At 46.5% G+C, this 23,654-nt stretch overlaps 1 protein-coding gene across 1 annotated transcript; it reads right to left on the bottom strand.

Annotated features, from left to right (window-relative positions):
- Nucleotides 1-423: 423 nt before the first annotated feature.
- LOC149343457 (uncharacterized) lies at nucleotides 424-23,567 on the bottom strand. The gene is made up of 6 exons (XM_089546975.1): nucleotides 23,420-23,567; nucleotides 12,959-13,027; nucleotides 8,493-8,841; nucleotides 5,236-5,468; nucleotides 3,049-3,490; nucleotides 424-1,406 (listed from the first exon to the last, which is right to left on the bottom strand). The coding sequence occupies exons 1-6, from the start codon at nucleotides 23,565-23,567 to the stop codon at nucleotides 1,112-1,114; spliced, it is 1,536 nt and encodes a 511-aa protein (XP_089403101.1). The 3' UTR covers nucleotides 424-1,111.
- Between the last annotated feature and the right edge of the window lie 87 nt (nucleotides 23,568-23,654).

Raw genomic sequence — 23,654 nt, 5'->3', positions numbered from 1 at the left:
GCCGCATCTGCGGGAATGCCATGCACGAAGATATGGGAAGCAGCTGAGGTCGTTTTGTTATGATTTTACGCGAGAACGTAAAGAAAAAGAAAATGGGGAAATGCACAGAACGACAGTTGCCACCGACCACTTCTTCCTATTGCACGTGTCTGTATTGAATTATGTGCCTCAACACCTCATATTCCCATGGGCACCTTGCTTCTAACTCAGACCTTACATGGGCATGCGGAAAGTGCCAGTAGAGCATCGGGCATCGGGCCGCAATTGAATGCTGCAAGGCAATTGCTGTCTTGCTATCCGCTGTGCTAGTACTGGTGGTGTAAGCACTTCGCAATTATTATTCCGTACAATTGTAGATCGCTGGAAGAGTTAGTAGAGGTAGCGAATGGCATTATTTTCTGAAAAACAAACTATTACATGGAGCAAAGTTCAGCTGAAGGTTTTATTTTCTGTGGTGATTTTGTGGTGATAAACAAAGAAGGTAGCACTGGTCTAAAGCGCATACTCGCCGGACTGGCCACTACACGGTGGTTTTGCTTAACGTTTACAGATTTTAATTTCAGAACACGTGAGCGAGACATCGTGCGATCTGTGCAGGTGGATTGTACAGAAAGGGGGACACTACGTACGTGATAGAGCTGAATATCTAGACGACTAATTAACTGAAATAAAGTAATCAACTTTTTCTTCCTGATTTTATGAGGTAAGATGCGATTGCGAGATTTCTTGCTGGGAGTATTAAAGGTGAGCCCTGTTTTTAAGTTTCTTTAGTCGGCAATGTGACTACAAACATCCAGCGTTAAAAAAATGCACCGCATCATTTTTGTTTCAACTGTTTTATTTATAGGAAAGAAAGTGCGTATCCAACGGATTTCTGTATCCTGCGCCCCCCTCTAGTTAAGGAATGGTGTTCCACGTTGGGAGCTGTTTAATTAGAGTGATTTACATACCACGCAAAGAGAATCTAAACCGAATTACCTTTTTACTGCTATAGACTTCTTAGCCGTGAAGGGCTATGTGAACCCTTGGAAAGCTTCCCTTGTGTTAGAAGCAAAACAACCTCATACACACTAACATTGTAGCTGGACAAAAGTGCCGCTTTATGTCTACTCTATCCTCTGGCCGCCTCCTTTGATCGGCGGTATGACTCGATGATGGACTCGCTCCAAGGCATCATAGAGGCAGGGTCGGTGAGAAAAACTTGCAGCTTGAACAAGGCCTGTTCCACGTACTTCCTTGATGCGTCCTCTAGTTTGTTAGCTTCCTCCACGCTGAGCATCCTGTTAGTGTAGCCGCCGACCATGTCAAATAGTGGTCCAATGAAGGGAGTCAATACGTAGGCGCTCCATTTCACGGGAACAGTGAAGTTGAGCTGATAGTCTTGAATCTCGAGCATCTGGTTGTTTCTGAAAGAATTAAAAAATATTTACTGTATTCAGGGACAAGTGGACGCTTAAACATCTACAGCCTTCTATTTCCCTCCAGGCATTCCATGAAAAACAAATTTCCATTGATCTGCAGTACTCTACGATACAGCCTAAGTGCTTTCTGTAACCGACATATTTTAATCATAGCCGATTATTTGCTCTTTTAACAAAAAACTGCGCAAAGGACGGGGTACAGAAAAGAAGCACACGGGACGAACACAAACTACAACTTCTTAATTGCGCCAAAGCCTCCTTCCTCCTCACAAACAAAGTGGACGAGCATTGCCTTTGGCGTTGGCGCGTTAGAAAGGTTGTTATTCCGCGCTCATGCCGTGTCCTTCTTTTGCGTGTACCGTCCTTTAAGCAGGCTTTTGTTTGAAGAACGTCGCATCAGCAAGCCCCCATTACACTCTTCCTATTATCCGCACAGCCTGCACCGTAGTGGACTGGAATTCTCTGTCCCCTACGGACCAACACTGACTTATTTGACACGAGCCACGCTTTGTAACTGAATGCATGTGTTTTTATTTCCTCCCTCTTTGTGTAGATTGCTAGTTGCCATGTGATTTTTTTTACTTATTCTTTCTGTATAGTGCCCGTCTCGCTTGTACCTAACCGTGGTCTGCAGTATTAAATAAACAAATAAATAAATAAATAAATAAATAAAAATAAATAAATAAATAAATAAATAAATAAATAACTAACTAAATAAATAAATTGACGCTAACAATACACTAGTTATTTTCGCAAGGCTGCAAAATAAAACACACAGGCAGAAGTGATATTTTTGGCTCTGGCTCTTTGTGTAGCTTATGAATCGTATCAGACACTGTTCCTTCATGATTTTTTTAAACACTGTTAATATCATTCTTATCTAGAGCTGCGGTGCCCGCACTTTACCCCGGCATTGTACTGATGCAAAATGTGATTTCTCCCGTCATATTTTGTAATTTTGTCGAAGCTATTACTTGCCCTGTCTTTGATAGCAGTAACTGACCGTCATCGCTTTCTTGCTACCCTCCCTGTTACCAAAGATAAAAAAGAAAGCAGGAGTCGTGATGATAACCCTTAAAATGGCAGTTTTAAATATGAACACGCTTGCTCAGCATTCAAAGGGGACATAACAGGGCTACAAACATTCGCTCAATCGCAGTGAAAGAGCTACTAGGGGCCCCGAACGTCAGTTTTTTTGTTTGTTTTGAAAGAGAAAGGCTTACAGCGCTGTTTTTACGAAGGTGATGTAACGACTAGCTCAACTTTCCGATTTGCTATTTTTTTAGTGCTTATGGCCATTGTTAATTAGAGACTGAAGGTAATGGAAGGAAAAAATTAGATTTGCAATATCGCGTTGGAACTAAGCCAAAAAACTGCAGGCGAAAAGTAGACCTTTCTCTCTAGAGAGCAACCGAAGAAGCTTCACACTACGACTGAAGAAGCTTCACACCACTTTTTGTCGGTAATTTTTGTCAATGAATAAAGAAATTTCGCTGTTATGTGTCTATTAAACATGCTTACTGAGGCATCAAAGCGGTTTAAATAGCTAGATCTTGTCGAAGTTATAATAGGTGCCAACCTGCTTCTCTCAGACACGGAGTAGACGACCGTATAATTTGGTACTCACTCACGAACTTCCAGAACGACGTCTACTTCTTGAATCCGGATGTCGATTCGGACATCAGCCCAGGCGCTGCTGGCGTACAACCTCACCGTGATGTTCTCGAAGGTGAGGGCTACGCGCGCCACGAGGCCACAGTCCTCGAAGATAGCAAAGTTGTTTCCGCCCCTTCGCAAGGACTCGAGCCCGTCGACCGTTGCGTTGTAGATCTGGTACCTGGAATCACCCCATGTGACGTCTTCAATGTCTGTGAACACGACGGGATCTAGTTCCGATGCGAGCACGATGCGTTTGATGCAGTAGCCGAACAAACCCCACGACGTCGGGTCAGGCCAAGGAGTAGGCGGGTAATACCTGTGCCCTAAACCTTCCTCGAGTGGGTAGTCTTCTATGTGGTTTACAAGCAGTGACTGCCCAAACCGTTCATCTGCCCGAAGATTCTTCACAGCTGAAAGTATCGAAGACGAAAAGGTGTTGCTATTGGGCGTGGCAGCAAAGTTCATAAAACAGAGAAGCACTGAATTATCACTTCAATATTGAGCAAAAGAGAGAAAGATATCAAAGCTTTTAAAGAGAATGAAGCCATGCCGAAAACAACACAGAAAAAAACAGCGGACGGAGGTAAATAAAAAAATCGCTATGTAAACGCTTCATTCAGCATTGCTATGATAAATTGTTTTATTCTTTGGTTTGAACTTCCGGCAAAAGTGAGATTATATACTTTTTTTGCGTTGTATTCATGACAGGAATTGTGCTTAAAAACACTAGACTGCCACTATGAACGCTGCGTTTGTTATCGACTTTACTTGTTATTTTAATGCCAGACTGAGAGCTCATTTAGGAAACATATCTAGAGTTCGAGTGCTTTATGTTGCATTCAACTCCCTAAAGCTGTACTTGAGCTACAAGAAGTGGTAGCGGAGATATCCGGATTGACTTCGACCACTTGGGGCTCTTCGAAGTGCACAGATATCGCAGTGCCCACTGGTATTTCGCCTCTATCGAAATGTATCTGCCACTTCCGGGATTTGTTCTCCTGACCGCCACCTGAGCTGCCGGACGCTCAAGCCGCTTCAGTGGGTTCTCGAACGTCAGGAACACTGACCTTAACATCACCAACAACGCAGCAAAAAATTCCGCCCTCAGTCTCAACCCGGCCTACTGTCATTTTTTGCAGAAGCGCGTTTTGACTGTAGGCATTGCGAGCAATGCAGTTTTGCTTTCTTTTTCTGGCTCAAACGGTTGTGTTCGACGTCGGTTGTGTTGGGTTTAGGGGATTTAACGTCCCAAAGCGACTAAGGCTATGAGGGACGCCGTAGTGAAGGGCTCCGGGAATTTCGACCAGCTGGGGTTCTTTAACCTGGACTGACATCGAACAGCACACGGGCCTCTAGCAGCCGAGGACCATAACCACTGAGCCACCGCGGCGGCCGTTTCTTCGACATACCACAATGTCATCCTCTTACAGCTGCTGGCCTTATCCAAGGTGCAATGGAAATGCGAAGTATTACTGCCTACACGTAAATGAAAATAAACGTAATCTTTCCCCTGATTTTCATTATTTTATTCTCTAGTGCACTTGAACCCGAATGACTTCCTGGTAATTCTTTAAATTCAAGTTTGGAGGCGGTCGGTATGGCGAATTTTTGTTTTTCGGTTGACACAGGCTTAAATCTATGACAACGTAGAATTTTTAAGCAAACACAGTAAAGGCGTTTTGCAGTAAAGGTCTCCGTCACTGGAAACGTTAAGCGTGGATTTTCACCCACCTGACCTCCTTATGCTTGCGCACGGATGCAGTCATCATGCACGTGCTATTGGTGTCGGGTACTACGTTTTGAATTCTTCTTTTCACCTCTGCACTTGTATATTAGCTTAGCTTATGGGGTTTTAACGTCTCAAAGTCACTCACACTACGACTGACGCCGTAGTGAAGCCCTGCGGAAATTTCGACCACGCGAGGTTCTTTAACGTGCACTGACATCACACAGTACATGAGCTTCTAGTATTTTGCCTCCATCAAAATTCGATATCCGTGTCAGTAGCTGAGCGCCATAATAACTGAGCCACCATGGCGGGTCAACTTGTCTATCAGTCGGTTACGGTAAAACTGATGAATTTAAATAAATGAATCCTGCTGGAGATGATTATAAACAGTCTTGAGCAAAACACAAAACAAAACAATATACTCACATCCAATTTTAGTGCCGTTAACAGCGTACAGTTCCAGCATGCCGAGGAATTGGTACGCAATCTTGTGTACGACAGGCCCAAGAGCTTTGTGGACCCTGTTCTTTACAGAGCGCTTGGCGAACCACGCGGCAATATCGAAGAAAAGGTTGGTGTCTCCCCACTGCCAGATATCGACTTCGGGTTCATTATTCTCGAAGCCGAATACTTGAAGCACAGGGTTATTTGGGGCAGGCCTGCGCGAAGGAAGAAATTGTTGCTTCAGTTTCTAAGACACCGATGCGTTAGAGACGCATGTGTTACCGTGTGCATCGCGGCGATGCATCTAGTTGAAAGGAACTTGTGATACCCGGGTTACTAAATCTTAAGTGGAGCATCTGAAACTGATGTGCACGTATTCAGTAAACGGTTAGACAAAAATGGGCCCAGCACCGTTGTATTGATCATACACCTTTGTAGAAAACGATTTGCTGAAACGGGTGTTTCATTCGTTAGGCGCACAATGCTGGTGTCAGTATTATCTGGCGAAAGTCATGTTCAAATGTATTCAACTTCAGTTTACGCTTTTTCAGCAGGAGCAAATTCAGACATTTTTCCTGCACATTGCTTTTAATGTTGTTTGGCAGTTCCCTGAAGGGGGAGCTAGAAAATACGGCTGCAACTTCCCAGCCAGAATTCCATTGCACAAAGCGACATTTGATAGCATCAGGGTGAATTTCTCAGCTGACGTTGAAACCAACTGTGAAGTGGCGTTTGAAAGTTTCATAAGACTACGCTTTCTGCCTTGATAGTGCGTTTGCGTCACACAGACAGAACGTTGCAAAACGTAGATCAAATATTAGGAAGTTTTGTCTTGTTCTTAATCAGTATAAGGAGAATTGGTTTTCGGTGCAACCAGAGCAGTGGCTTTCGAAGGAAGTTCTCCATTATTACGTTTTTATTGCAGCGGGACGGTCGAATTGCCACAAATTATCGGACGTTAGCTCATAGCCACAGAGCTGCGTTAAAGGGACGCATTGGAGAAACTGATGTTGCGCTGTATTGATAATATCAAGCCCTAGAATGCGCCCCTCGCCGCTTTTGCTGTGCTGGGGAGCGGACAGCGCACTCAGTGTCCACTGTTGGTCTAAAATGCCAACGCATTCGCCCTAGTTTCCTCGACCTTAGGGAGGCGTTATACCGCCTCGACTGTCTGCCATATCACTTTCATGTACGGGCATATAAAGTTGCCATTTCCGCAGTCGTCAGCTTTGAATTCGTCAGTCGTCAACGGTTGCACTACTATGGCGATTTCCGTCAACCTCGCGAAAGTGCACAACGAGCGTAGTGTACTATCAGCAACGAATGAAACGCGAACAAGAAAACGTCGGTGGCAACACAATAACACCAAAGTACTAGCTCCTGGATCAGAAATACTAGCGAGGTTGAATAACACTTCTAAAGAAAAGTCTTCGCGCCTTCGAAAATAAAATAGTATAAGCTAGTACTCAGCTTCCCCTGGCTAAGAGCTGCGTATTTTGCTGTCCGTGGTTCAGTTGCCTTGTTCGCGTTTCATTTCTTGCTGATAGTACAAGTTGTGTGACGACGGATGGTGACGTTGTTGACGGGCCCCTATCTTGTGTGTCAGTTGTGGAAACGAGCATAAGAGACTTTAAGGTTCTGCATTGACATAAAGTATTAATTCATTTAATGGTCACACAGCAATAGAAGTCGATAAAATTAAAACTATTCGTGTATATTTTCATAAATGTATATTCTGGGATGTTCGTGTACATAATGTTATTTCTCGAATTTCAACAACTGTGCGTATACTAGCTAAATTCAAATATTTCTTACGTCCTGCTGTTAACATTCATTTATTTAATCCATTATTTACGTCTAGTGTGAACTACTGCTTTCTTGTTTGGGATAACACTATACTTACAAATTTAAATCAAATTCACATTCTAAAAAGAAAGCCATTCGAATCATCGCAGGTGTTGAACCGGATACATAAAGCAGAAGTCGTTTCCCGAAGTTCGAAATACTTGCATACATAGCCGTTATTATTTCACCTGGTCCAGAAGATATAAACAAGATCTCCATAGCGATGAGGCCCTTATTCCATCCCTAGCAAGCTTCAGTTTAAGAGAAGGTAGGTTGACATCTCGGTCGCCAGAAATTTATAAGGTTCCTTTTTTACACAGAAATTTTAGCCGTCAAATGTATTCCCTTGTATCGTTACTTAACTATCCACACAGTCATACTATCAATTTAGAAAATATTATGAGGTCTATGTTGAAGACTTTTTTTGCGTTATAAAAGAGATCATACCTACACTAAGAATTGTATAATGATGATGTATCTTTTTTTCTATCCTGTATATGTGTATTGTGCCTATGTAATCTTCCGATATGAAAATGCAATATTTTTAATTTAGGTTCAGTTCATGTAGTTGGTTTGACATCTATTTTCTGTATAAAGTTTGTCCTCAAAATTAAGCACTATAAATGTAAATATGATGTACAACCACTGTGTGCCTTGTACAGAGTGGCTTTAACCTCGTAAAGTGAACTATTTTTCTCTCTTGTTCGAGCCCTCGCCGCTTTGACGGAAATAAATCATACTGAAACTGAAACTGAAACAACGATGATGAAAATGGCGGTGATGAACTGTCCTTTTCCTTTGTGCCACTGCAGTCGGTAAGACCTCCTGTACTTTCATGTCGCAACTATCAGCTAACTCGAATGGCGCTGTCTTCAAGCACACCAGTTTATCTCCTTGTGGCTGGCGCCATTTTATGCCAGAAATAGGGGCAGCGACACGATGAGCTTACTGCTGTGGCGATGGCGGTATGGTCCACGGTGTGAGGCGTCGGATCTGCGCGCTTTGTGACGGCTTTATGTACATATATTACACGCGCCAATGGCATTTTTTTAAGCTTTATACGACACGGAAGGAAATTTCACCTTTTCAGACCACAATTCTCGATGTTAAGTTCGACTTTGACTTGGCCTTTTTTAAATGATATGGAAATGTGCGAGCTGATAAAGGGAACTAAAAACATTGCAGGCATAAAATGCATATAAGCGTGGCATGGAGCGTAATGTGCTTGTACAAATATCAATGCAGAAATGTTATTTGGTGCCAATTTTGTTTTTTGGTGCTCCAGCCAAAAGAAGAAAGAAAATTTTTGGTGAATTTAGAATATGATTTGCGAAACCCACTAATATCGATAAAATACGACCAATGTATTATTGTGGAAAAACTGACGTGCTCACTCTTTCACGTATATCGTCATTCTGAAGTGGCGGATGAAGATGCGTATTCGGAATCGGGCGTCCATCAGAGCCGACCTCATTTTGCCGCGGTAGCCGATGATCAATGGCCCTCCTTCTACCTGAAGCACGGTGGACAGGCCGCAGTCCGTGACGTTCAAAAAGTTAAGGCGGCCCCTGCGAAGGTTCTCCAGTCCGGAGATTTCGCCCTCGGTGAGAGAGATATGAACAGTATAGAAGCCGCCGACTCTCTCGTAGATGTCCGCCAGTGGAAAACGTTTGAGGTGGGGCGACGACAACACTTTCTTAATCCCGATGTCCGCCAACGTAATGTGGTGAACACAATGAGCACCTAGAAAAAAATAAAACGCGCAACTTTTAGCCGCCATCATCATCAGCAGGAGCAACAGCGGCACCAGGATCAGCATCAGCCGCGTGACTATGCGCACTGCAGGACAAAGGCCTATTCCATTTTTAGACAAATGTGAGAAAAGACAGCCGGTTAACTACTGTGTTACTCTTTTACAGAGTGAAACCAGTGGCACCGCGTTGCTCGCAAAAACAGTTTTTAAAGCATGGCTTGTGGTAACGGCAGTTTTCAAACCTCGTTTTGGATACCAGCATTCACACAAGCATTTAAAGGCGGCATGAAATCCTCTTATTCGGTCTCCAGTTAATCGCTGGAGGCTGCCCAACGCATGGCAATTTCGTACAGAAAAGTCTTCTTAAATGCGCTTCAAAAGCGGTAAATATTTACCGCTTACAATGCTACAATGTTTAGCTGTTGACAAATTACAATGCTTAGCTGTGCACATTGTCCTTAATTCGAGGCCCCTCGAAGCCGGCACCATTTGCCATGTGGACCCGGCTATCACTACTATTTTGAGCGGCACCGCATCTTAAATTTGGCGATAATTTTTCCCTGGGCTTCCTCCTAACTTCAGTTGCAGCATTACGCCATAGAGAAATGTTTAGAGGTATGCTTCTGTTTTGCACTCTATCAGTGAGTGCTGCATGCTCGGTTGTCCACACTAACTTGGCTTTGATAATGAAGGTGATGCAGCAAGGCTTCAGAATGCGGCATACCGATAAGATGAGGAACCGGGTTTAGGTCTCATTCCGATTTGAGGAGCGGTGCAGTAATTGAAGCCTGTACATAGGGAAGGTTTGCCTTTTGTGATCCTCGGCTCTAACTTATGATTGCACGAATATTCTCGATGAGTATTCTTCAGAAACGATTTTGAAGACGTTAGGATTACGGTGATTAAAAACCATAGGTTTAGTTTGACAACTATATTTGATAAAAATTTGATTACTTGCTTTGTGTGCTTTAGGTAAGTGATGCTCTAATTAGGGGCATAGCAAATCTTAACTCAGACGAATGGAACACTGTAGCAATGATTTTTCACAAGTATTACACATTGCTCCGCAGGGATGAGGTAATCGAAGGCACTATTCGTCATTTTTGAGAGGCTTTAAGTATAAAGCCATGTGCATGCTTTCACTTAAACCATTTCTCGATCACAGAAAGAAAAATTAGCCTCACAGGTTTTAACATCACCCGTCTTTCATGAAAGCCCAATGGATTTTTTGCTACCCTATACATAACTTTCAATACGCGAGAGGATTAGCAATGTCATTGCTTTGATAATCTCGAAAGCTACGCGGAGATTCGAGCATGAGCAGTGAACACAAATGTTGAGTCAAGAAGAATTTTGGGATAGTTACACAGGCAAGCTTTAAAATGCACATAAATAAATTTGCAATAGAACATGGCACCACGAGACAGCTGAGTACTCTCTATAATGGACCTCAACTTTAGACTTCTTTTAATAAACGATTCGTACCGAAATGAGATAATATGCGGTAATTGTGAAAGGATATCAAGAGTGAATGTTATTTTGACCTATGAAAAAGAATGTGTAAAGCTTACCATCCGTGGTGACCATGCCGGTCGCTGACAGAACCAACCACCACAACCCGCTGACTAATATCAGTAGTGGCTTGTGTTTCCCACAACGTTGAACGTGGCATAAGAAAGGGGCCATATTATTTTGGCTGATGCAGCTTGTAAGGAGCACGCATTTAGCAAAGGAGGCGAGGTAGGACTCCGCAACCCAGAATGGACTGCGGCCTTTTTATAGACAGCCGACTGTGGTATCACCGGCCACTTGAACCTGAAGCCTGTGGGCACACTCGTTCCCTATCTCGAATGTTTGCGGGCAACGTGTCAGCGAGGGGCATCGTTGTGCAACGTTATGGTTCCTGGGCGCAGTCGGCATTTGTGTAGTTCCGCTTTATGCGGAACTATGCTGACACGGAATTCCACCTCGGCTGGACAACGTCGTTCGACGCTTCCATCACATGCGTAGATACCATGCGCGAGGAAGGGCCGACTTTGATATATTGAAGTAGACAGGAGTAAACGGCAGATAATGCTCACAAAAAAGAAATGTACGGCTAATGTTGTTTCGCGAGCGGCACACCTCTATGCAATGTTTCTTGTTATTTTCCTTCGTTGCCAAATAGGAAGGACGAACAGATTAAGCAGCTGCATGTTTGAGCTGAACAATCTCGGGGAAAAGAAGCCGCTGAATTTTTCCAGTGCATTAATTATCAGAACATTGCCAAGAAATGAAACTGCGCAAGGATTACCTACAAAATACCAGATGTTTGCATCATGTAATGAACGCGGTCGCTCGGCTTATTAGTTTGCATTCCGGTTTTTTCATATATAAGGCTTTCGACTACATGTCACACGACCACATCCTCACCTTACTAGCTGACACGCAGTGCGGACACAGCATGCACAATTACATAAGAGCTTTCCTCTCCCACCGCTCTGCGCGTGTTCGCTACCTCGACAAACTGTCTCACCCCATTCCACTCACTCGTGGCACTCCACAAGGGGCCGTCTTCTCTCCCATTCTCTTTAACCTAAGCATGGTCCCACTCGCCCGGGCCTTAGCCGATACTCCCGACCTTCATTTCGTTTTCTATGCAGACGATCTCACCTTGTGGGTCACCACTGGCTCACCGGGAGAGGTTCAAACCACACTCCAACATGCACTTAAAACCTTTTCCTCACACCTCTCCCAAGCGGGCCTGCAACCCGCTCCGGAGAAACCAGAACTTCTACTCATAACACGCAGTAAATATCAACGGACGATGAACCCCACCATCTCCCTCACCCTTGCCGGACAGCGCATCCCCCGCGTCGAATCTTGTCGCATCCTGGGTATGCCGCTCAACTCCAACACTCTCCCCTCTGCCATCAATCAGTCCATACGCACATGCCACTCAGAAACACACTTACTGCGCCGCGTGGTCTTAAAACATGCCGGCCTCTCCGAGACACATGCCAGCCGCCTTGCTCAAGCGCTGGCCCTCAACAAATTTGTATACTATATCCCTTACTGCCCCCGTACAAGTACACAAGACAAACTAATCCGGGCCCTCAATAGACTATACAAAGCAACACTAGAGCTCCCCCCTCAGGCTTCTACAGACACCCTGTACAGAACACGCCTTTTCCATCCCCTCCCAGCCCTCCTTAACCTGCACCGGGAGAGACAAATCATCCGCCTGTCCAGTTCATCAGCTGGGCGGTGGATACTATCACATACTCCCTACGCACCCTTCTCTTTCCCAGACCCACCGCAGTCTCCGACCTACCCCCCTAACCTCCACCTCGCACCCATTATACGCAACATGTTCGCCCACACACACGCAGGCCGCCGCCAGGCATACGCATACAACCACAAGCCACCCTTGGACGCTGCGGCGGTGGCCTACACAGACGCCTGTCTCACGGAAACGGCGGGCTCCACAGCAGCCTTCTTCCTCCACCCTTGCCTCTCTACAACCAGCACTCACAAAACCGGTCCATACACCTCCCCACCCTCCATGCTCGCCCTAGAAACACACGGGATCGCCGATGCAATCACACACTTTGCCACCCTACCCCCCGCCCCCCAATACGTTGTCTATACAGACTCGCAGGCAGCTTTGCGTGCCTTCCATGAAAGAGCCCTCCCTTTCCCACCAGATCGGCCTTAGATGCCGCCCTCTTAGCATTAAGTCCACGATCGGTGACCCTTCGGTGGATCCCTGGTCACATGGGCATCCCCGGCAATGAGCTGGCTCACCAGCTTGCCAGCGAAACTATACACCGGGCGCCAGGGATCCCATGGACGGGTCGACCGACGGGGCAGGCGGTCAGGGCTTACAAACGCACTGTCGACGAATACTATGCGCAGCAAAAATTGTACTTAGCTGGTTTACCACCACCACACCCATCCTTATCGATCCGTGAAGCTCGCATTCTTCGCCGAATAAAGTTTAATCTCCTACATGCACTAGCCAAACTATCCACACACATATGCAGACATAGAACACTGCCTTACACAGTGCCACGCAGCCTTCCAGTCCCCCGCCTATCCTTTCCCCCCACTCCCACCGTGACCCACCTGGCTCGCCTCCCTGTATCTGAGGTTGCAACGTGCACTCGTCGCCTTGGCCCAGGACGTACTGAACGCCTAATAGAAAGGATGTTCCAATAAAAGTGTCACACCACCAACACCACCTTGCTTGCTAACCAGATAATAACTATTTGAACACAACAGAGAGTAGTGTGCAAACACAAGAGAGTAGTGTGCAAACAGACGCAGGTAAACAATGACGGCAGGCAACTTTAGTAATGGGAGAACAAAGTTTTTGCTCGCTAACGCACAGTTCTGGTGTTTGAGTAAATATGCATTATGAAATTCGTCCGTTTGCGTACACATCTAGTCACGAAGGATGTGACCACATCGGAAGCATATCGAAATTTCTAATTGCATCAGTGAGTTATGAAGCGCTAAAGGCAAAGCAGTGGCAGAGTTAGCTATCAATATCGTCCTCATTTTTGTAAGAGGATGGTTCCTGGAGTTTTGTAAGATGGCTCGGGCTAATCGGCCAATAAATTCTGAAGAAGAATAATTGAGCACGACGTCTTCTACCCGCCAATTCAAGCCCTTTCAAACAGCTTCTATGAAGCCCTATTTCTCAGTCATCAGTCACTATTTCTCACTCTCAGTCTCAGTCCACGTTCTCAGTCCACTCTCTTAGTGCGTTCTTTCTCATCATTGCCTCTTTAGGTCTTGCACAGTTGCATGGGATGATCCTCGCTCTTGAAAGCCCGAAAACTAGTAATGTAAAGGAGCTAACCATTTCATGTGTCCTTGGACATCAATTTTGAGTAATGAAATCTTGTAGGATAGTGTTAGGGAAATATTGAAGGTAATGGTCCATTCTTCCAATGCGTAGCAAAATTTTTCGTTTAAAATTTGTCCATCGCTCCCATAGAGTAGTGAAGACTGCAATAGAAAACCATTTATGGGTGTATTTGACTAGAACAAAAACTTAAAAATTAGAACATTCAAACGTGCCTAAAGGACATCTGCGAACATATTGGTTGTTATAGTTAAATCTTACGATATATAAAAATTGCATTCATGAACTATTTCCTGTTGAAAAATGTACTTGTCCAGAAACTCCGGGTATAACAGCGGGTATCACATAATAATCAAAATGGATCGTCTTTGGAGAGTAAAACAATGATCTCCAATCCGAAAAGAATACCGGGTGGCAGCGTGACCGTGGGGTGATTATTTCCAAAGACCACCTCCACTTGGCTCACAAAAAATCAGCAGCCATTCTGGGGCTCGACTTATTGGTAGTTCCTAGGAAACTGTTCCCTCCCTGAAAGCCTTGAGGCAGTGTGCACAGTAGATATATAAGAGCACTACACGGCAATAGTGGCTGATACTAGTCTATAGAGTTAGAAAATCACACTTTTAGTCTGAAGGAGGGATGAAAACATGGAGAGAAATTAAGCCATAGGGCACATTTTTATGTCTGGAGACACAGTTACACGCTTGCTGAACCATACACTCCTCCTATGGGATTGGCCTGTATCTCAGTTTCTGGATCAATGAGAAAAAACTGGTGACCGTGATGTCTCATTTGACGCTCAGATTAGACCACTACACTGAATGAAACGAATGGGAAGGAAACAAACATCGAAGTTTTCATCAGTATTTTTGCTGTCTTGGCTGACGCTGTCATCTCAAGCGTAATTGTGATAGAGATACGTGGCCAAACAATATGGGCGCTCGTCACCTCGAGGAGAGCGCTAAAACATTTAGGACAGTCTGTTAAGCATAGCCTAGTGAGCTATATGGGGCGAGAGAATGGACTCGAACTCCGTGCAGACCTATAGCCGTAGTGGAAAAAGCCAGCAACTTCTTTCAGAGCCGAATATGGCTGAGAATGATCCATTCTGTTGGAAAGGGGTGCGGGTGGAACTTTGTTTCACCTTACTTAAAGTGTGACCGTAGAGCGATCACTGGCCTTCTTGAAAGCATGTCTGATGAAGACACCAAGGAACAATGCCGCTTTCACGGAGCAGCTCATGCCCATAAATTAGCAGAGCATATTTACCACTATTAGCGTACGACAGTATTCGTGCCAAAGTCCATGATATTGTAACGGAAAACAGGGCGACAGGTCGCTAACCAGCAGAATGCAGCAGCCAGGCAGCCAGCGCGAGACACTTCAACGTCTTCGAAGACACTTCAGCGCCACCTGAGAACACCAGGTGGCATTACTCCCCCTCCCAAAAAGAAAGAGAAAAACGTAAAGGCGGGGTTGCAGTACGGGCAGTGGAAAGAGAAAAAAAACAAAACAGCATAAGCACACAAAAATGTACAAGGAAGGTGGGCGAAGGTGTCCCACGTGAAAACTAGCGGAACACTGAGCGTACTATCCATTACCGCGTGAAGTACGGTTTCATGCGGACAACGTGCACAACCTCAGAGCGGGGTGGGCGACGCTGAGGCTGCACAGTCCCGTCAGGAAGAACTTCGTAGGTCACTTCGGTGACACGGCGCAAAACTCGGTACGGTCCAAAGTAACGGCACATCAGTTTTTCAGATAAGCCTGGGCGGCGTACCGGGGTCCACACCCAAACTTGGTCACCCGGATGGTATTCGACGTGCCGATGACGGAGGTTGTAGCGGCGCGCATCCGTGCTCTGCTGCCGCTGAATGTGAATACGGGCAAGTTGACGTGCTTCCTCGGCGCGCTGAGCGAACTGCTCGGCGTCTGGCGTGAGTGGGTGGTCATCAGTGCAGCATGGAAGCATTGCATCCAGCATCGTCTGAACGTCACGTCCGTAGACCAGACGAAATGGTGTAAATCGGGTCGTCTCCTGGGTGGCCGTATTGTAAGCGTATGTGACGTACGGGAGAATCTCGTCCCAAGTTTTGTGCTGCGAGTCTATGTACATTGCGATCATGTCGGCGATCGTTCTGTTGAGCCTCTCTGTGAGCCCGTTCGTCTGTGGGTGATAGGCAGTGGTTTTGCGATGGTTCGTGTGACTGAGCTCGAACACGTCGCGCATGAGCTGTGCCGTAAACGCCGTACCTCGATCAGTGATTACGTGGGACGGTGCGCCATGACGCAGCACGATTTGTTGCATAAAAAACTGGGCGATCTCAGATGACGTACCGCGCTGCACCGCCTTGGTTTCCGCATACCTTGTTAAATAGTCGGTCGCGACTATGACCCATTTATGACCGGCCGATGACACAGGGAATGGGCCCAGAAGATCGATGCCGACTTGATCAAACGGCGTCCGAGGCGGTTCAATAGGTTGGAGCAAGCCCGCTGGCTTGAGAGGAGGCGCCTTACGACGTTGGCAATCGCGGCAGCCTCTGACGTAACGCTGGACGGCGTGAGAAAGTTTGGGCCAATAATACGCCTGGCGCACGCGTGCGAGTGTGCGGGCAAAGCCCAAGTGGCCGGAGGTCGGCTCATCGTGACAAGCAAGAAGGACATCGGCGCGGAGATCTGCCGGAACGACGAGGAGGTGCGCTCGGTCAACAGTGCTGGAGTTTTTCTTAAACAAAATGCCGTTCCGGAGGCAGAAGGCCGGCAGGTTCCTAGAAAATTGTCGGGGTACGACAGAAGCTCGGCCCTCCAGATAATCAATGATAGGTCGCAGGTCTGGGTCAGCTCGCTGTCGGGTCATTAAGTCTAAGTCGCTGACAACTCCAATAAAACCACTCTCGTCCTCTATGCTATCATCCGCTAACCCGACGGGTGCGCGAGAGAGTGCGTCAGCGTCTTCGTGCGTCTGGCCAGATTTGTGCACAATGGTGTAGTCGAATTCTTGGAGGCGGAGGCTCCATCGGGCTAGGCGCCCCGATGGGTCGCGAAGATTGGCCAGCCAGCACAACGAATGGTGGTCGGTAACTACTTTGAACGGGCGGCCGTAGAGGTACGGACGAAATTTCATGGTTGCCCACACAACCGCAAGGCATTCTTTTTCTGTGGTCGAATAGTTTGTTTCAGCGCGAGAAAGCGTGCGGCTTGCATACGCGATGACCCTTTCCACGCCACCAAAATATGTAACGGAAAACAGGGCGACAGGTCGCTAACCAGCAGAATGCAGCAGCCAGGCAGCCAGCGCGAGACACTTCAACGTCTTCGAAGACACTTCAGCGCCACCTGAGAACACCAGGTGGCAATATGTAGCGCTAACAGGATGAAGGACAAAGCAAGAGGTACACAACAAAGGTGATATATTGTGTACCTCTTTCTGTGTCCTTCGTACTGTCCGCGCTAGATATCGTCGATCATTGCTACCGATTCTCCCAACTTTCCACCGTCCTGCCAAGGGCTCATTTGGTGCTGGGAATTTCCACAAGCGGAGGCGTTGAATATCCAGATCCATAGCTGTTAAGCTAGTTTAATATGGAAAACTGAGTTGAAGTCAAACTCTCAAAATATTGTAAATGAAAAGGTACTTGGAATAAGTATAATTATGACTGACCTCCCAGTCATTCATTTATGCTTTCTGAATCGTTTTTGCTTGACCACTTGCACCTCTTGTTAATTTTGCTTATAATGCAAGATTTGAACAATTAGGTGTGATGTCCTACTCAAGTATTCATCATTTTTCGTTTTGCTTTGAGGTGCGTTGTTTTGGTTATACTAGATGCCAGGAAGCCACGTGATACACATCACAGATATTAAATTTTTTCAACAGCCTGCATTTAAAAATCATGTCGGTCGTGTCATTCAGGAACAATATAATTCAAGGAACGAGCAAGTCTGTGAGCCAGGAGTAAACATTCGCTAATATCCTACTTACCACTTGAAACGAGTGCCCCGCTTACAATTAACAAGAACAGGAGCAGCTTGTACGATGTCGCTTTCATGGTCGTCCAAGCAGATCCTTCTGAAAGACTCGACCTTCGCTTCTATCCGCAGGGCTCGCGAACCGAGCACGAGAACGGTGCACTGAGTACTGCGGCCGCTGCCCCGTGCTTACTTGACTATAGCGAGCGCCTAGATAGGGTCGTCTTTGGTAACGCGGGCGTGTGTTGGCTGGAGGGAGGTCGGCGGTGTCTCTTTACACCTGGTGTTTCTTTCTCAGGCAACGCAAAACTTCCTCGTCAAGCGGAAGTTGAGCGTTGCAAAAGTGTGGGTTTCATTTCGTGGTGCAAGAGCACAGTTATCGGGCTTACCACCATACGCAATCTGCAATGGCCAGATGGCGCCACAGGAGCGCAGCATTCAGCGTCACTAACCCCGACTTGGAGCAATTTGGGGCTGCGAGCGCGGCCCGGTTCCTTTCGAAGCGAACGTCGGGCAGTGGAGCAAGACGCTTTGTCAAAGTAGCGGTCATCATTTTTTTTTGAAATTTTAAAGGTCATTTAAGGTCGTTTAGGCTGCTTTCGGCCACCGATATGATTTCGTACACACCGCATGTTGAAAAAAGGCTATATAAGAAGTGTGCCAGAAATGAGCAGCAGGCGCCTCACGGCAAAGACCCGTTCGTAGTGAGATATGCATGCGAGCGACTTTGAAATCAACCGAATATTTACCTCTGTAGCCTGAACAGATCGTCGATGAAAGGTTTGCCCGGCAGGACAATAAATGCTGAAGCACAGCGGACAGTCTGCAGACTGTGGCCTTCATGAAATTGCGGCGGCGGCAGTGAAGGCTTTCAAACCATTAAGAGCTGGCCGTCGTTGAAAATGATAGTTTGGTAGTAGTGTTGGAATCTTGATCAGTGATGCCCGACAATATAAAATGCAGTGGAAAAGCAAGGCCAGCGACACCACATTTTTAACACTGGTGTCAGGCAACGTATTGCGATAAACATATAGATCCTACCCGAGGGAAAGCTCCCTCTCTCTACAATACGCAAAACTGTTCTTTAAAAGCCTGATTTTTGACACAAGTGACTGCTTTTGAAACGTTTATTCGCAGTAAAGCATTCACGCAAGTATTTACAAGCAACGGTGGTCTCTCTTTTGGCGATCACTATCTAAGTGATCGGAAGCTGAAATGATGTGCGATTTCGTAATTGAAGATTTTTTTATAAACTCTGTACACAAGACGCTAAAAAAATGATAAATGTTTAGCTGTTCACGTTGTCCTTAATTCGAAGTATATTTTATGTTTTAGAGGTTTACCGGGCGCCGTTCGCGATGCGCATTGATATTGACCGATATGGGAGTTCATCGCTGGCACTGGATCCTTATTCAAATGCTGGTTGGTCCAGTAAGTCTTAGAGGAACCGTAAGTAAGGAATAATACCTCTCTTTCGCGCCTCATTTTTAAGTGCTCTACGCCACGCGGGCGAGTACAGTTTGGCTTGGACGATCTAGTTAGCATAGTATATGCCACTTAAATGGAGCGTTCAGCCACGATCGGCGACAAGGGGACAGCGACAAGTTCAGGTAGCTTTTGAGGAAGCAAAAAAATTGAGGGGCAAGTACACGAAAAGAGTAAGTACTTCACGCATATTTTTAATAATTTTAAGGCATAAGGTGGCGTGGTTATTGCGCATTGGGCTGCAATGAGGTCCCCTCGCAGCATGGTTGAAGTATGCGGGGCTTTTACTCGGTGCACATTAATTTGGAACGTAGCGGAAGGCTACAGGCGAATAGGGCTGTGCCCCCGTAGCTTTCTTGTGTTAGCGCATGCATCTTCTCAAGATGAACGGAACAGTTCTTTATGATCGCGTTTTCAGCACGGCAGAACCCATTCATAGCCTCCCTGAAGGGAGGAGAGCATCAAGAACCGGGGACGTTTTTGAGAGACTTCAAGAAGATAAGGTAAGGCCGCTTCCCTGACGCTGCTCAGAGACACGCATCCTCATGTCCTAATAGACTGCATGGTTTATTTAAGTAGGTCTCTTTTTTTACCACTACGGACAAAATTTTCACGGCAAGTACATTTTTGACGTCATATGTTTCACGATCGCGAAAATTACTGTGGCACTCAAGCATGAGCAGTGAATGTATATAGAGCAACGCTCGAGTTCACGTTCACCTAAAGCAAACAATAATTTCCAGAGCTTACCCTGGTTTATGAAAGTCTATGCATTACTAGCGCCAAGATCTACAAAGCGCTGACAAATATCCCGGGCGGCTGGTATTTGTCCCAAAATTCATCACAGTGAAAGAAACAAGGAGTACTCGCTCCGTCGATGCATCTTATTAATAAACACGCATTTAAGACACTGGCTTAACGAAGCCCTCCGCAACCCAAAGCGGAAGTGCTCCTTTTTTACAGAATCGTGATGGCGGTATCAGTGGCGACTTGAAACTGAAGTTTACAAACCCCGTAGTTCACTATCTTCAATGTTTGCGAGCAACTTGACAGCGAAGGGCATCGTTGTGCAATATTATGTTGGCCAGGCACGGATGGGAGCAAGTTCCGCCTTAGTTGGAACTGCCCAAGCTCGACAGCCGGTGAAATTTCACGTTGTTTGAACAGCGTACTTGCATGCTTCTAGCACGTTGCATTGATGCCACTAGATATTAGAAGTCGACTTCGGGAGTTTGAAGTAGTAAGATTGACTTCCGTAGAGAACAAAGGTGAAGAGAGGATGAACTATGGTTGAAGCGATCAGGATATGGGAGAGATTGGTTTCGTTTGGTTTATGGGGTTTAACGTCCCAAAGCGACTGAGGCTATGAGAGACGCTGTAGTGAAGGGCTCCGGAAATTTCGACCACCTGGGGTTCTTTAACGTGCACTGACATCGCACAGTACACGGGCCTCTAGAATTTCTCCTCCAAAGAAATTCCAGCCACCGCGGCCGGGGTCGAACCCGCGTCTTTCGGGTCAGCAGCCGAGCACCATAACTGCTGAGCCACCGCGGCGGCGGATATGGGAGAGAGATCGCATGCAGTATCTTTAAGTCTCTGCAGCTAGAACAAGCTCTAAACAAAAACAAAACAAAAAAAGAAGAGCTGGTCACGGATGATATAATATAGGACGCTACTTTCCAGAAGAAGGACGCAAGCGCATGGTTTACGTATTCACTTATTTGCAAAATCACATAGAATGGTAGTGGATTAACCAATTTTCAACGTGGCTAGAAGAGTGTTTCTCTGACTGCCTATGTTAATCGCTCTCCTGCTGTCTTCATGGGCTTAATACTTTCAGTTAACAGCAATCAAATTTCGAACCACAGGGTTGAGCAATAATTCTTTTTCTAGTGCAGTAATTGATGGCGGGTGAGGCCCGATAGTTTTGCTTAGGAGTTCCTGGGAGCGAGGGACCGACCGCGGATTCATGGGCTGCTCATTACAAGGCCGGTCCATGAGTACGTATTTCTTAACCATTCTTCGTCGGAGACACCAGGGCTATGGCAGTTTGCGCAGTGTAAAACTCTCACTTTAAGGAGGGGATGGTGCGCCTCCCTGTTCCTCTTGACGTCCTGTTTGAGGAAGTTCTGCGAATTACTTTTGAAAATTACTTGACATTCACATGAATCACACAGTAGAAATCACGAGAAAACTATCATTATGAAAATGAACGTTTTTGACAGAGCTACAATTTCCGGCCTCCTCTTGTGCGATGAAGCAGACGCGACAGCCGTAAGCGCTCCCTGTGTCCCTTTCTTTCCAATTCAGCGCATGAGATTCAAAATGCCAAGGATTGTGTCCGCCACATCCACCAGTGCTATACGCCCCTAGCATCAGGCAATTCCTTGGGATTCGCCTTCAGCCTCCGTGGCTACTATGCTCCACACACCTAGTTGCCGGCACACATTGTGAAACTTCCTCATTGAGCATCTGCTGAACCTGAGACTTTCCTATTACGACATTATCGCCAATACCAGTGATGACGCCATCTACTGTGTCTAAGTCAATAATACAACTATCAAGGCAGTAAAATGATTTGGAGGTCATGTCGCAGAAACTCCTTCGTCATCGTCGGATTAGCGTAGGTGTCACTGACCGTGAGCTAAAAATACACAAAAAATCCACAGAAGAGGAATTTAGGAGGCAGTTGGACCGGTGACGCAACCTTGTGCCGTGATCCCAACCCACTCTCCGAATTGTGAACAAACTGCTCAACGGGGCAGGTGGCAGTTCAATTAATGATTGATCGTGAGAGACTGCTGGGGAAGATGAACCTGGGTCGCATAAATGCCACCGGTGGCACCACGTGCTATCGTAGGGCACTAACGCATCGCTTATGTGCTGCACCACTCCACCAGGAGTGGTGTAATCACTTCCAGGGAACAGTGAGTATTCAGTAGACAATCACGAATTATGCATATATTGTGATGCCCATTAAGGCTATCTCGGCATACCTTAAGACAGACCTTAATTCTTTTCTCCAATTTTCATTGTAAGCTGTACTTTCGGCTTGGCGTGTTGTTTCGTTTTACTATTCTGTATGCATGCAACGCTGCAGAAAAGACTAGGAAGACCATATGAAGGAGACAAGCGCTACTCCCAAATGGTTTTATTGATAGAGGAAAAACAAATTTATAGTTTTTTTCCATGACCAAACACTGCAGGCATTCGTGAATGTGACCAAGCAAACACCATGCACTCACCTGAGATAATTGGTAAAAAAATATACTCATTGAAGTAAAGCTTCACCGAAGGAGTTCTGACGCATTCCAACTCTTTTTTTGGGATGTGAAACACCTAGCGGCGCATAGCTAGCGGCGCATAGCTAGCCTACCGGGGCCGCTGCCGCTGCCGAGAGCTCTCGATCGCCTCTATCTCTCTCTCCTCCGATGCGCAGTAGCGGCGCATAGCTAGCCTGCCGGGGCCGCCGCCGCTGCCGAGCGCTCTCCATCGCCTCTCTCTCTTGTCCGATGCGCAGTAGGGGCGCATAGCTAGCCTACCGGGGCCGCTGCCGCTGCCGAGAGCTCTCGATCGCCTCTATCTCTCTCTCCTCCGATGCGCAGTAGCGGCGCATCGCTAGCGTGCGGGGACCGCCGCTGTTGCCGAGCGCTCTCCATCGCCTGTCTCTTCTCCGATGCGCAGTAGCGGCGCATAGCTAGCGTGCCGGGGCAGCGGCGGTCTCCATCGCCTCTCTCTCTCTTCTCCAATGCGCAGTAGCGTTGCACAGCTAGCGTGCAGGGGTCGCCGGCACGCCAGTTGTGCGTAGTGGCGTCACTTGCTCCTCGCGCATGCGCAGTATGGTCGTGCAAGAGCACGCGAAACGGCGAGACTGTGGGCACGTAGCTCACACAACAATATATGGCTACGCGCGGATGTTGCTTTTGCAGTCCTCCAAGATTAACCAGAGCTAAACCAAAGCCAATTTTACGTGTTTGGGTATGACCGGTGAAAAAGATTTACAAGCTAGTTTCTTCGTAATCAGCTATACTTTTTGCAAGCTTATTCAGCTCAAGTTTAGTGCAAGAGGAAACTGCTGCTCTGTTTACCTTACCACGCTTTCGGCTCGTTCTATAAGTGTTCTTCATGGCTTGGAGGGCTTTTTCGTTCCACATCTTTGAAGTTTGCGTCACAAAACCCCTTTATCACTCTGCAGTATCCGAAGAGAATTTGTCCTTGAAATGGGCGACAGCATGGCGCACTCAGTCCCTGCGTCGCACCGCGTTCTTTGAAGCTGTCCTTGCGAGGCTGTCCACACCATCGAGAAGGAATCTTTCTTGGTCTGCGGATTGTGCTCTGGTAGCCAAACTCCTGTTCAACGGCAGGAGCTGCCGCGCGGTGGTTCTTTGTTCTGTACTGTATTTGCATCCTCCCTCGATGAAACTTACGATTCGTCCGTGATGTGCGCTCCGTCAAGCGTCTTCGGTCGTGCCTTCTCCACAGGATCCTTGAGGA

The sequence above is a fragment of the Amblyomma mixtum genome, chromosome 5 (genome assembly GCF_055824585.1).
Source record: "Amblyomma mixtum isolate Tamu chromosome 5, ASM5582458v1, whole genome shotgun sequence".
Classification (NCBI taxonomy): domain Eukaryota; kingdom Metazoa; phylum Arthropoda; class Arachnida; order Ixodida; family Ixodidae; genus Amblyomma; species Amblyomma mixtum.
The sequence above is the reverse complement of the archived record's forward strand: the minus strand, read 5'-3'. Positions and strand labels throughout refer to the sequence as shown.